Source organism: Saccostrea cucullata, unplaced genomic scaffold, assembly GCF_032062105.1.
Source record: "Saccostrea cucullata isolate Sc308-1 unplaced genomic scaffold, CSIRO_AGI_Scuc_v1 ctg530, whole genome shotgun sequence".
Lineage (NCBI taxonomy): Eukaryota > Metazoa > Mollusca > Bivalvia > Ostreida > Ostreidae > Saccostrea > Saccostrea cuccullata.
In genome coordinates this window covers 260516-273171 of record NW_026934319.1, presented here as the reverse complement: position 1 = coordinate 273171, position 12656 = coordinate 260516, and the positions used below count along the sequence as shown (strand labels likewise).

General features: G+C 33.8%; 2 protein-coding genes across 2 annotated transcripts; both read left to right on the top strand.

The window, feature by feature from the left end:
* The first annotated feature begins 240 nt into the window (after window positions 1-240).
* On the top strand, window positions 241-5573 carry LOC134240477 (tubulin-specific chaperone A-like). Its single transcript, XM_062722560.1, has 5 exons — window positions 241-397; window positions 3165-3270; window positions 4317-4321; window positions 4501-4558; window positions 4992-5573. The coding sequence occupies exons 1-5, from the start codon at window positions 345-347 to the stop codon at window positions 5079-5081; spliced, it is 312 nt and encodes a 103-aa protein (XP_062578544.1). The 5' UTR covers window positions 241-344; the 3' UTR covers window positions 5082-5573.
* A 3650-nt stretch (window positions 5574-9223) lies between these two features.
* Window positions 9224-11478, top strand: LOC134240464 (polyubiquitin-C-like). Its single transcript, XM_062722551.1, has 2 exons — window positions 9224-9367; window positions 9917-11478. The coding sequence occupies exon 2, from the start codon at window positions 9921-9923 to the stop codon at window positions 11292-11294; it is 1374 nt and encodes a 457-aa protein (XP_062578535.1). The 5' UTR covers window positions 9224-9367; window positions 9917-9920; the 3' UTR covers window positions 11295-11478.
* The last annotated feature ends 1178 nt before the right edge of the window (window positions 11479-12656 follow it).

Below are 12656 nucleotides of genomic sequence, written 5' to 3'. Positions count from 1 at the left end.
TAATTTTCATTTTTGAAACTATTTTAATTTAATTTTTTTTAAATATTTATATTTAGTGACGAAAAATTGAATAGCACATAAAAAGCTGGCGGTGAAAATGAAAGAAAATACATGAATATTTAATTTAAGAAAGTACATAATCTGCAAGAGGTTCAAAACTATAAAGTAATCCATCGTGTGCTTTTCTGTTCTCTACAGCCGAAAAACTACCTGTACGCATTAGCCATCTGCGATGAAGCACTTCCGGTTCTTTTAGAGCGTGTGTAACTGTAACCACGGTATTTGTTTTCTGGTGATTTTATTTTCAAGTGACAAGTGTGCTGTGGGAAAAGAACCGTTACAAAATGGCTGATCCAAGAGTTAAACAAATTAAAATTAAGACAGGTGTTGTCAAAAGGTATGATGTTGTCATTTAACATTAAATATTTTGTTGTATTTACGTTCACGGTTCATGGTTCACCGAAGCTTCAACTTATCTCGCAGCAGGACTTCGGTGATTGAATTTAATATTTAAGCCTACTAGAAAACGACTAGAGACCCGGTGTTGCAACACTCCACAACGAATGCAAACTATGAAGACTTTCAAAACTGATTGGTAAACTAAACACTGGAAATGAATGTAAAAATTGAGTACAAATAGAGAGAGACTACCATCACCAGAAAAGCTAGTCATCCATCCAAGGGTTAAAAAATGGCTGATCCAAGAGTTAAACAAATTAACTTATTGCTTAACTTGCCTGAAATAGAGAGAGACTCTACTGCATCACCAGAAAAGCTAGCTCACTGGCGAGGCAGTATATGTTCCCTATATACTGTCCGCTACATGCACTTCCCCCCGCTCATGGAAGCTTCGACTTTCTGGTGCTTTTATTTTCAAGTGACAAATTGCTGTGGGAAGTGACAAAATGTTCAAGACAAATGGGAAAAGAACCGTTACAAAATGGCTGATCCAAGAGTTAAACAAATTAACTTATTGCTTAACTTGCCTGAAATAGAGAGAGACTCTACTGCATCACCAGAAAAGCTAGCTCACTGGCGAGGCAGTATAAGTTCCCTATATACTGTCCGCTACATGCACTTCCCCCCGCTCATGGAAGCTTCGACTTGAAGCTTAGCATGGATTCTCTCTGAGTGTCTGGGCCTCTTCAGTACCGGCAACCAATGCCGTTCCTGGACACGAAGTCCGTACATTGACACAAATCCTAGCCTTAGAGCTTCCTGAAGCAGGTTGGAACCTCCTCAGTTACGGCACCTCCTGCCGTCCACTGACACGAAGTCTGTAAATGGACACTAAGTCCTAACTCTAACACTTCCTGAAGCAGGACACCAGACACCAGAGTCACTATGCTGCCACCAATTTTGTAACGTGAAGCGGTCACCCATCCAACAGTTAAACAGACTTGCCGTTGCTTAACTTGCCTGAAATAGAGGGAGACTCTACTGCATCACCAGAAAAGCTAGCTCACTGGCGAGGCAGTATAAGTTCCCTATACACTAGCTGTCTGCTACACATGTATGTGCATGTATAAATAACATGTACATAATCAATATTTAAATTAACTTTCAGTGCCTAGTTTGATTATCCACAATCCTCGTCTGACTCCACTGCACTACTCTCACGGATTGTTAAAGGTGGAGGAATATGCATCAGGGTGATAAAATTCTCTACCAGAAACTGCCTTGTCACTAATTTCATATTTCGATCTGGTTGTTTGCGAGGTGCATAGGTTAGAGCGTCTGTTCTAGGGTCGCATAGTTAGGAGTCAATACTTATTTCGTGTGTGTTCGTATCCCACTGTGGGATGTGGAGACTGGTCTTTTGGATGAGACCATATAAAATGATTTTAATAAACTGATTGTTGCAGTAGGTGCTGGCACAAAAAGATCCCTCCCTGTTCAATGGCCCTGATTGCCAAGCATAGAAAAAAATTTGCAGCTTTCCACCAGCAAGCGGTGGTTTGTCCATATGAGTGAAAAATTCTTGAGAGGGATGTTAAAGAACATACAATCAATCAACCATATTTTGCTCTGCATAAAGTTCTTCGAAAAGGTTTCTTATAATTTGTCTAATTCTTCATTGTAAATAGGTTTTGATTACAACCTTATGTTAGTAAGCTTAATTGAATACAAAAACAAAGTGTTGGGCATGCCACAAAGTAACTGAAATTTTAAATGTATCACATTTAAAAAAATTCAAACAAGATCACATGACTGAATCAGCAAGATGTTAGCACACTTTTGATGTCCAGGGTCATTGTGAGAAGTGCAAGCCATTCAAGGAGCTCTTAGTTGGATATCTTGAGTTACTTGGTAGTGTTAGAGTGAATAGACATTATCCTCAACAAAGCTAACTGCAGAACTGTAGTTCTGGTTTCGAAACTTTGGACCAACAAACCAGAAAGCTACATGTATGTATCCAAGCATTGTAAAATTGTAAAAATCATTAACAGCAACACTTTTGTCAATCATGTCTGGTTTTATTTCTTGTAGTGTATGCCTTGAAATTAACAGTACATGTATAACAATCATAATCATGATACAGCAAAACCTGGTTAGTACGAACACGGATATTGCGAATTTACGGATAAAGCGAAGTCATCTTGGATCCCCAGCTGTATAAATTTAATGAATTTCTTATACGGTTATAATGAATTACGGATATAGCGAAGTAATTTCATAGGTCCCAGTGACTTCGTTATAACTGAGTTTTGCTGTACACAGGGGCTTGAAGTTTTGAACCTTTCTTTTTATAAAAAAAATTCCCCATACTGTAATGATATTAAACGAACCTTTTATTATTATAGTAATATGTTGGTTTTTTTTTCCTTAATTTATGAAAAGAAAGGTTAAAAATGTGAAGCACCTGCACTTGATATGTTATTATCTGCAAAACTGTAGCTCTCTGGTTAAGAAAATTTGGACAGATAAAGCAGAGAGCTACAGATCCATGTGTTGTTTTGTTGTACAACAGCTTTTTCGTAAATTAAGTATCATGAATAGGAAAAATATATATGGTAAGTTATCAGATGTGGGAAAAAGCATAAAACACGAGAAATATAATACCCAAAGCAAAGGCTGGTTGGGTATAAATTTTTTGAAGTATAAATACGTTTTAAATATTGTGGAATGGAACATGTATAATTGCTGTATAATTAACTTTGTAGGTTGACAAAAGAAAAGGTTGCTTATGAAAAGGAAGTTGTCAAAACTGAAGAGAAGGTGGAAAAGATGAAGGCGGAGAATAAAGATGAATATGAAGTCAAAAAGATGGTAAGTAGAATATAATCTTTTGAGAGATACTGTAGGAATACTCAATTTCTTTATTTCATAAAACCTTTTTTAGTCTAAGTAATTTTATTGTTTAATCACTGATGATAGTCATTGACTCTTTATTAAGTGAGATAAAATTTTCAAGAATTGTGGTCACTGCTGTATATAGTGATAAAACAGACAGATTTTTTTAATTTATGGCAATAATAGGGATCTCCCTCAGGCCATCCTTAAAAAATGTCTGTTTGGAATTGCTGCCTGGAGAGTTTCAGACACAGGAGCGAAGGAGGAAAATTATTTTTTTTTTTTCAAAAATGAAGATATAATGTATTTTTAAAATATCTTCTTACTTTTGTATAATTTTTTTCAGAGATTTTAATGAAGTGGGAGGTAATTCAGTAAACAAACTTTATTTCATAAACTTTTTTAAAATTTCATCCTGTAATAGCTGAAAGGCTAATTTTTGGATTGTTTAATCACCGATGACAGATTGATGAACAGAGGGAGGGACAAACAGACCAAAGTTATTATCCCCCACTTTATGATTAACAAGATTTTCAAAATATTTGTGTTTTGAAATGAAAGTGTTAAAACAGACAAGATGATTTTTGACACACTATGGCCTTGATCTTTGACCTTAAAAATTTATTGGTTAGTATCTTATATAATAGGCCATCCTTATTAAAATGTTTGTTTGGAATGGTGCACGCCTGGAGAGTTTGTGACACAGGAGTGAGGGAGGGAAATTATTTTTTTATTATGCTGAAATTTGTAATTATAATTTAAATTTTATAAAATATCTTCTTACTTTTGCTCAATAAAATTTTTTTAATTGGTTGCATGCTATGCTTAGTTATTTTGGTTACATTTTATTTCTAAGTGGAAGGCAATTCCAAAGCAACAATAATTTAAATAATTTAGGTCATAGAGAGTTGTTGTGTAAAATTTTCTTTTATCCTAATAGCTCATAAAAAAAGCTTTTGAGATACCTTTTTGAAATGAAAGTGTTGCAGACATACATATAGAAAGTTTGATGTACACATTAGGGAAGGTTCCTTACAAATATAACTGTTTTCAAATAATATTTGTCTATTTTCTCCTTCTTGTGTCAATTGTATAAATTAACACATATATTCATAAAGTTATTTGTGTTTTCGATAAGGCATCGGATTGACAATCTAATGGTCGTGAATCCAAGATGTGCATTGAAGAATTTTATTCTAAATAAAGCCGTGCACTATTTCGGCAAAGACTTAATACTGCTTATGCTGACCTAGAAAATTTATTGGTTATATAGAGACAAACTGACAGGAAGCATAATAATTATGCATACATATAATATAATTTAAGTGTCCACTGAATTACTGATATTACTCAAGTATATACCTAGTCATAGATCTTGCTGATAAAGAAGGAGAACTCTTGCAATGTATTCAGTGTGCATGATGTATGATTTTGAAAAAAACCATAATTCATGCATGTTTTCATTAATATAAAATAAAAGTTCTTGAAATTAAAGAATACAGGTACAAGAAAGATAATTTTCGTTTTGTTTTTTTTAATTTAATTAGTACATGTATCTTTAAACTTTTCAAAGACATATACATATACATGTATAAACAAAAAATGTAGATTTGCAAACTTAATTTTGCATAAGAATGAAGATAGTTTTTTATGTCTGAACGAGGGTTGTTAAACCACACCCCTTAATCTCTTTGCAGAATAAAGAGGAGGATCTAAATGAAACAGAGGAGTATAAAGCTGGTAAAACTGCCCTAGAAGAAGCCAAGGCTGTAATGCCTTCATCATAGGAACCCCCCTTCTGTGTTTGTATATATAGACTGTGCTTCAGATGTTAAATGATCCATGTGCAAAAGAAGATTGCATGATTGTTTGATTTTTTTTATTGATTAGTTCAAGAAGGCCAATTTTTGTTATAGATGAATTGACAAAACGTTACGTTGGAAAGGACAATGATTTAATAGTTCACTCATTGCCACCTACATGTACATGTTAATGTTTACCGCATATTGACTCTAAACAAAATTTCATTTTGAAAAGAGTTGTGATGTTATTGTTCATATATGAATAATTGTGTATGTTATAAAAGAAAGAAAAAAAGCACTTTTCATGCAAAATTTTCAATGGCTTTTGTAAATATGTGGGTATTTATAAAAATTAACTTATGCAAAACATTAATTTCGTAAAGTTCATTTTCAAACATTTTGTCCCAGTGCTTATGTGATGTACATTTCACTTTTATAATTATTTGAACAAAATATTAAAAGAAAATAAATGTGTGTGTGTGTTAAGATTGTGAAATTCATGACTTTGGGTTAAATGTTCTAGTGGTGGTGCTGATGGGGTTTCTATTGATACCAGTGTCTTCTTAGAAAATACTAAAAGACTAATGTTAATGTTGAACCTTGCTAAGTGCTTCTGTCTACCTAAGATACTTACAATATGAATAATAGAGTATCAATAATATAATGAACATTGGAAGTAATGTGAGCACTGAATTGACTGAAATCACTACATGTGTAAATGATCCCCCTGCCTTGATATCCCTTATGATTATAATGGCAATTAAAGTCCATATTTTGCTCTGGGAGACCCAGTGAAATAAGTGTCAGATCAAAAAGTAAAATAGGAGATGAATAATGGCATTATGTAATAAAGAACCTGTGGAAGTATTGAATTTATGTATTGAGACAGCATTAAGTGGGCAGGGGCTTGCGCTTTTATCAATGAACAAGACAAGGATTTTGTAAAGTATGGTATTTCAGTGTAAATGATAAGCACCATTTATTCTTTTTTCTAAATGCTCAACTACATATGCATTTTCTTTGCTTAATTGTGTCCTCATTTGTTAAAAAATATTAGAAGGAAAGGGGATGGGGGGCAATGAAACAATAAATATATCATGTAAGTTCTAGTATAAAGGCAATTTAGACTATATACATGTTAAATCTGTAATTTATGAATAGTAAAGTGTACTTATCAGATTTCAAATTATGAAATAACTATTAAAAATTGACCTGAAAAACTGACTAAATGGGTAAGGCATATGATTCAGCTTTTTTAAAAAATATGTATATTTTCTACAGCACAATCACGTACATGTAATTAATATATAGAAGATTGCCAAACAAAATTATGAGAGTCGATCCTCTTGTGCTTTACGCATATGAAAGTGAAAGTTAGACTTATACTTTCTCAATATTTAAGTGCTTTACGCATAGATCTATTTAAAAGAAAGTGAAAGTTACAGGTCAACACTTATATATCTTTCTCAATATTTTAAGACAAAGAAAAACGTCAGTTATGCAGCTTTTAACTCTTTTCCCCCTGTTGCCACCATTTGACGCACTTGCGATTTCCCTAGAGTGTTTATCTGGCTGCCCCCTGAAGTTTACATGTGACCATTACATTTAGAACATGCTTAAAAACAACAACAGGTTGTTATGAAGCAAGTTTCACAGGTCAACACTTATATATCATGAAGGTCGTCTGAAAATGCACCAGTTAGTCAAGAGCAAAAAAAATATTTTAGAGACAAAGAAAAACGTGCAAGTCAGGGGTCTATTTAGAGCAGCTTTTAAAGTCCTCGAACCAGAACCATACACTACCAAGTATACACAAATGTACAACATCTGATTACCGTCTTTATAAAAAAAAAAACACATAGAAATTTCATAGAAAAGAGAACATGTTTTACGTGCGAAATCTGCACATTGGACTGTCTTTCGAATAAAATGCTTCTCATAAATATTATTAAAATATATTCTATCCTAGTCTACCCAACATTTTACACACATACATGTACAAAGAAGTTCCATTGTGTGCAGAAGGGGGGAGGAATGCTGGCCATTCTCTGTCACTTCATTAACATCAAATATTCGAACATCTGAACATCCTTAACAACTTACAAGGAGTCCACGTGTTCTTAAAGTTAGAGGGGGGGGGGGGTGAGTAGGTTACTTTTGTGTCGTAGTCTTTTAGTTAAATTTACATGAAGACCGGTACTTCGGATGAGTCTGTATAAACCGCAGTGTCGCAGTAAGTGCTGGCACGAAAGTGCCGGTTATAGGACAATATTTGTAGCTCTCCACGGGCAAGTGGTGGCGTCCCCGTATGATTTTAAAAATCTCGAGATGGACGGTTAACAACATACAAACAATCAATCTTATATTTAAATTTAAACATTGAGAAAGGGTCATCACCTTAAGTTTCACTGCTAAGGATAAAAGAGAACCAGTTCTCAATTAAGAAACCTTTTTTTTATACAAGATATTTCCGAAGTTGTCTAAAAACCTTTTTTTTATACAAGATATATCTGATATATGATGGGCAGTTGATAAGATATGTTCAGTATCTATGTGTCGGATCAAAAAGTAAAAAAGCTAAGCGGTGCACAATGACACTATATAACATAGATCAGGCACGTAGCATCGTTTTTGAAAGTGGGGGGCCAACCAGAGAATTTTTTTTTAATTACCTGTAAAAGTTGACAAGCAAAAAAAAAAAAAAAAAAAAGAAAGAAAGAAAATGCTTCTGTGTACATGTGTCAGAAGATGATAAGACCCGGAAGTTCTCGTCTGGACCTCCTGGTGTTGAATTCATTCAGAGAAGGATGTTTTGTCATTAGTACATGGCTATATATAACCTAAAGAATTAATATATTAAGAGGGGCCTACATGTACCTTATATTAGGTCTTGTTTATGATATTTTATCCATTTCTTCAAATGATAACATGGCCAATGATCGTATCAACTGATTTTTATTTTAAATAAAAGGGAAATCAATTTTTTTTTAATTTTTTTTTTTTTTTTTTTGATTTTTCGTTCCGGTGATCAATTTCTTGCTTAAGTGCAATTATAATTCAAATACTAGTATACGTACATTTAAGATATAATAATGTTCTTCATCGAACTGAAAACAAACTGCGAAATTTACTGAAAATTTTAACATGTTTAACAGAAATATATTATCCGCGACAATATCATACATTTTAAATTTCGAGTTTTATTAAGATATAAAAATTATTTAATTAAATGATTTACATGGCAATTGCAATAAAAGTATACACATATGCATTAATCATGATATACATATACATGTACTAATAGATAAATGTCCTCCTTAGTCTAGCTAGCTCCTCTTTTCCCTGTAACAATTAAGGCTGTATTTTATCCGTGTTTAGTTAATTATTTACTTGTATAAGCCGATTAGGCGATTATATTGCTTAATTTTATGTGTCAATCTCAAATTACATGGTATACATGTACGAACTTGAATCTTAAATTGCTCCTGGCAAGTACTATCCAGCAGATATATAGTAATTAAAATAAATGTTCCTGGTGGATATAGGAACTAGACCATATAAAATTTTATTAAGTTGACTGAAAAAATAATTTAATGTATATATATGATATATTATTAAATTTGAAAAAATCTCAGACTGACAATATATTCAACTGTGATATTTAAGATACGTATCGATCGGACATAAATTTACTTGCAATTGTATATTTTATTTATTAAAAGCAAAACAAGGGAGAGCATTTTAAAAAAATACAGAAACAAATCATTTTGTTTATTCCCATATTCCGGATCCTAGCTTCTAAATAATAAATTAACCCCCCCCCCCCCCCCCAGCTTTTATACCGTGGTTACATGCCATTGGTTATTTTTAATTCATCTGTACAAATAAGTCAATAAAGTCATATTCTATTTCTAATAGATTATGTCATGGCAAAAACATGTTTGCATTAATTTTCTTTTTGACAATAACCTTTTTTAAATGGTCGATGGAGTATAACCATAATATAATGTGCATACATAATTTAATTTTATCTTTTATGAAATTTCTATTTGTTCGTTCTAAAAACAGACTTACGATTGTGATGTCATAATGGCAATTATTTTTAGAATAGAGTCATGTGCTGGAAATTTCTTAACCAATCAAACGAAGACAAGACATCACATGATCAGACGGTATATAAGGACAAACACCCGGATGGTAGAGTAGAACGCATTAGAACAAAGACGATCGATTGAGAAAAAAGAAACAGTCGTTGTAAACGAAGAACAAAGGTAAAACATTTTTTTGTTTTTAGAAAAGGGAAAATTAAATAATTTTAAGTAATGAATTGTTTTAAAGTGTATCTAGTAAACAGTGAATTACCACTTAATCGTAATTTGCTTAGGCTCCAAATTTTTTAAACCCGCCATTTTGTGAAATGTCATAGACTAGAACGTTTCACAGAATCAAACAATTAAATCATAATTGTATTTAATCAATACATTGGCGATATTGTATTTAAGGTTTTAGGAAGGTTTTAGGCATAATGATAAATGATTTTAATTATGTGACCTTGGAAACGCTGAAAGTCGTATAATGTCGTGTATGTTTGAACATGATTAAGAACCCTTTCCGCCTTTACGAAAGCCAGTGGTGACTGAAAGATGGTAAAAATTAACAGAGATTTTTGTAATTTGAAAAAAATCAGAAAAAATGCAAATTTACTACAGAAAATGACAGTTTGATATGTCTATGAAATACTTCCGTTTCTAAGAATCCTGTACCCCTTAGTTCTAGGAATCAAGATGGCAGAAGATTGACTGTAAAACATCTCTTTTCAGAATCATGCAGATTTTTGTCAAAACACTTACTGGTAAAACCATCACCTTGGAGGTGGAACCATCTGACACCATTGAAAATGTCAAAGCTAAAATCCAGGATAAGGAAGGAATTCCCCCAGACCAGCAGAGATTGATCTTCGCTGGAAAACAGCTGGAAGATGGCCGCACACTCTCAGACTACAATATCCAGAAAGAGTCAACACTCCATCTTGTACTGCGTCTGAGAGGAGGTATGCAAATCTTCGTCAAGACCCTCACTGGGAAAACCATCACTCTTGAGGTTGAGCCATCTGATACTATTGAGAACGTCAAGGCCAAAATCCAGGACAAAGAGGGAATTCCCCCAGACCAGCAGAGGTTGATCTTCGCTGGAAAACAGCTGGAAGATGGTCGCACTTTGTCTGACTACAACATCCAGAAAGAGTCCACTCTCCATCTTGTACTTCGTCTGAGAGGAGGTATGCAAATCTTTGTCAAGACCCTCACCGGGAAAACCATCACATTGGAGGTGGAACCATCTGACACCATTGAAAATGTGAAAGCCAAGATCCAGGATAAGGAAGGAATTCCTCCAGACCAGCAGAGATTGATCTTTGCCGGAAAACAACTCGAAGATGGTCGTACTTTGTCCGATTACAACATCCAAAAAGAGTCAACTCTCCATCTTGTACTTCGTCTTAGAGGAGGTATGCAAATCTTCGTCAAGACCCTCACCGGAAAAACCATCACTCTTGAGGTGGAGCCATCTGATACTATTGAGAATGTCAAGGCAAAAATCCAGGATAAGGAAGGAATTCCCCCAGACCAGCAGAGATTGATCTTCGCTGGAAAGCAGCTGGAAGATGGCCGCACACTCTCTGACTACAATATCCAAAAAGAGTCAACTCTCCATCTAGTACTTCGTCTGAGAGGAGGTATGCAGATCTTCGTCAAGACCCTCACTGGAAAAACCATCACTCTTGAAGTGGAGCCATCTGATACTATTGAGAACGTCAAGGCAAAAATCCAGGACAAAGAGGGAATTCCCCCAGATCAGCAGAGATTGATCTTCGCCGGAAAACAGCTGGAAGATGGCCGCACACTGTCCGACTACAATATCCAGAAAGAGTCCACTCTCCATCTTGTGCTCCGTCTGAGAGGAGGTATGCAAATCTTTGTCAAGACCCTCACCGGGAAAACCATCACATTGGAGGTGGAACCATCTGACACCATTGAAAATGTCAAAGCTAAAATCCAGGATAAGGAAGGAATCCCCCCAGACCAGCAGAGATTGATCTTTGCTGGAAAACAACTCGAAGATGGTCGTACTTTGTCCGATTACAACATCCAAAAAGAATCCACTCTCCATTTGGTCTTGCGTCTCAGAGGTGGAAATTAAATTTTGATCCTGTGACTGAACATTCAAAATTGCTGCTTTTAAAAAGTTTTTTTTGGCCAGTAACATTGAAAATTGTTTTAAAAGTTTTACTGAACACTCCACTCCAAAGAATTTGAACAAACATTTGTTAAAATTTGATCAAAGTATTTATTTGTCACCTTATTAAAGAAATTTGCAAGATTAACTTTGTTATGAATTAAATATATGTAATAATGAACAGAGAACAAAGGGTTTAAATGACTTGCGATAAATTTTATACTTCTCAATTTTTAAGGGGGATAAATTTAAAAAAAAAAGAAAAAAAACAATGTTGAGTTTCAGACAAATAAATCTTGGAATTTTAATGTCTGATGCTACAAAAATGGTCATTCAAGGACTGTGAGTGAACTGAGTAAAAGTTTTACATGTATGTGTACATTCAAGTTCAAAGTTCGGGAAATTAATGTGCAATGCTTTTAAAATGTGGAGATGAGATTAAAATTAAGAAAAATTAAAAATAATCCTTTGGGTTCCATCCATCCTTCAAATTTGGTATAAATTGAATATGAGAGTGAAGATCTTTTATCTTCTGCGGCCAACTATTTGAAATGAGATTTGCTTAGGAGATGATGAGTCATTTTCAAACTTTCTATACCTGTGTTGATAATCATGCATACCCTGGTAATTCATTACTTGGCGTTGTTTTAAATATGAAATTAGCTTCTTGGTTATCTTATGCTGGGTATTGCTACCACAAGAAAAGTCACTGACCTGAAGCCTAGTATTTATGAAACAATTTCACTCGCTACAGAAAAATGTAACTGAACATTTTGAATCTGGAAAATACTCATTTACTATACCATATTTAAAAAAAGATGCATAAGAATACATTTTGAATTTCAAAGCATAAAAGAATGATCTTTTTAAAAAAAACCCCACAATTTTCAAATATATGTATTGATGTTGAAAAGGCAATTAAGTACTTTTAGTACATGTTGAAAAATCCACAGTTTACCATGCCTTTAAAGTTATTTATCTTGCAATGTATAACTTTATTTATGCATGTATAATGTCAGGCAATCTCAAATCATGCAATATGCATAAGTACACTTGATTTTTCCTTCTGCAGTAAAATTTCAATCATTATTAAACACAGGTCAAGTTAGAACGACTAAATCTGGCTACCTGGCATATGACACATTCAGCTTTTTTGGTGTTAGTCAAATGAGTCTATTGTAGTATGAATCTTTGAGTACATCTGAAGGGGGAAAATGGATAATTTTTTACTGGTTTACTAAGCCAGACTTTTTGATCACTCCAGTTTGCTTATCTAAAGCTATCAAGTCAACTGCATTATACATACAAAGAGTGAAAACATTCATG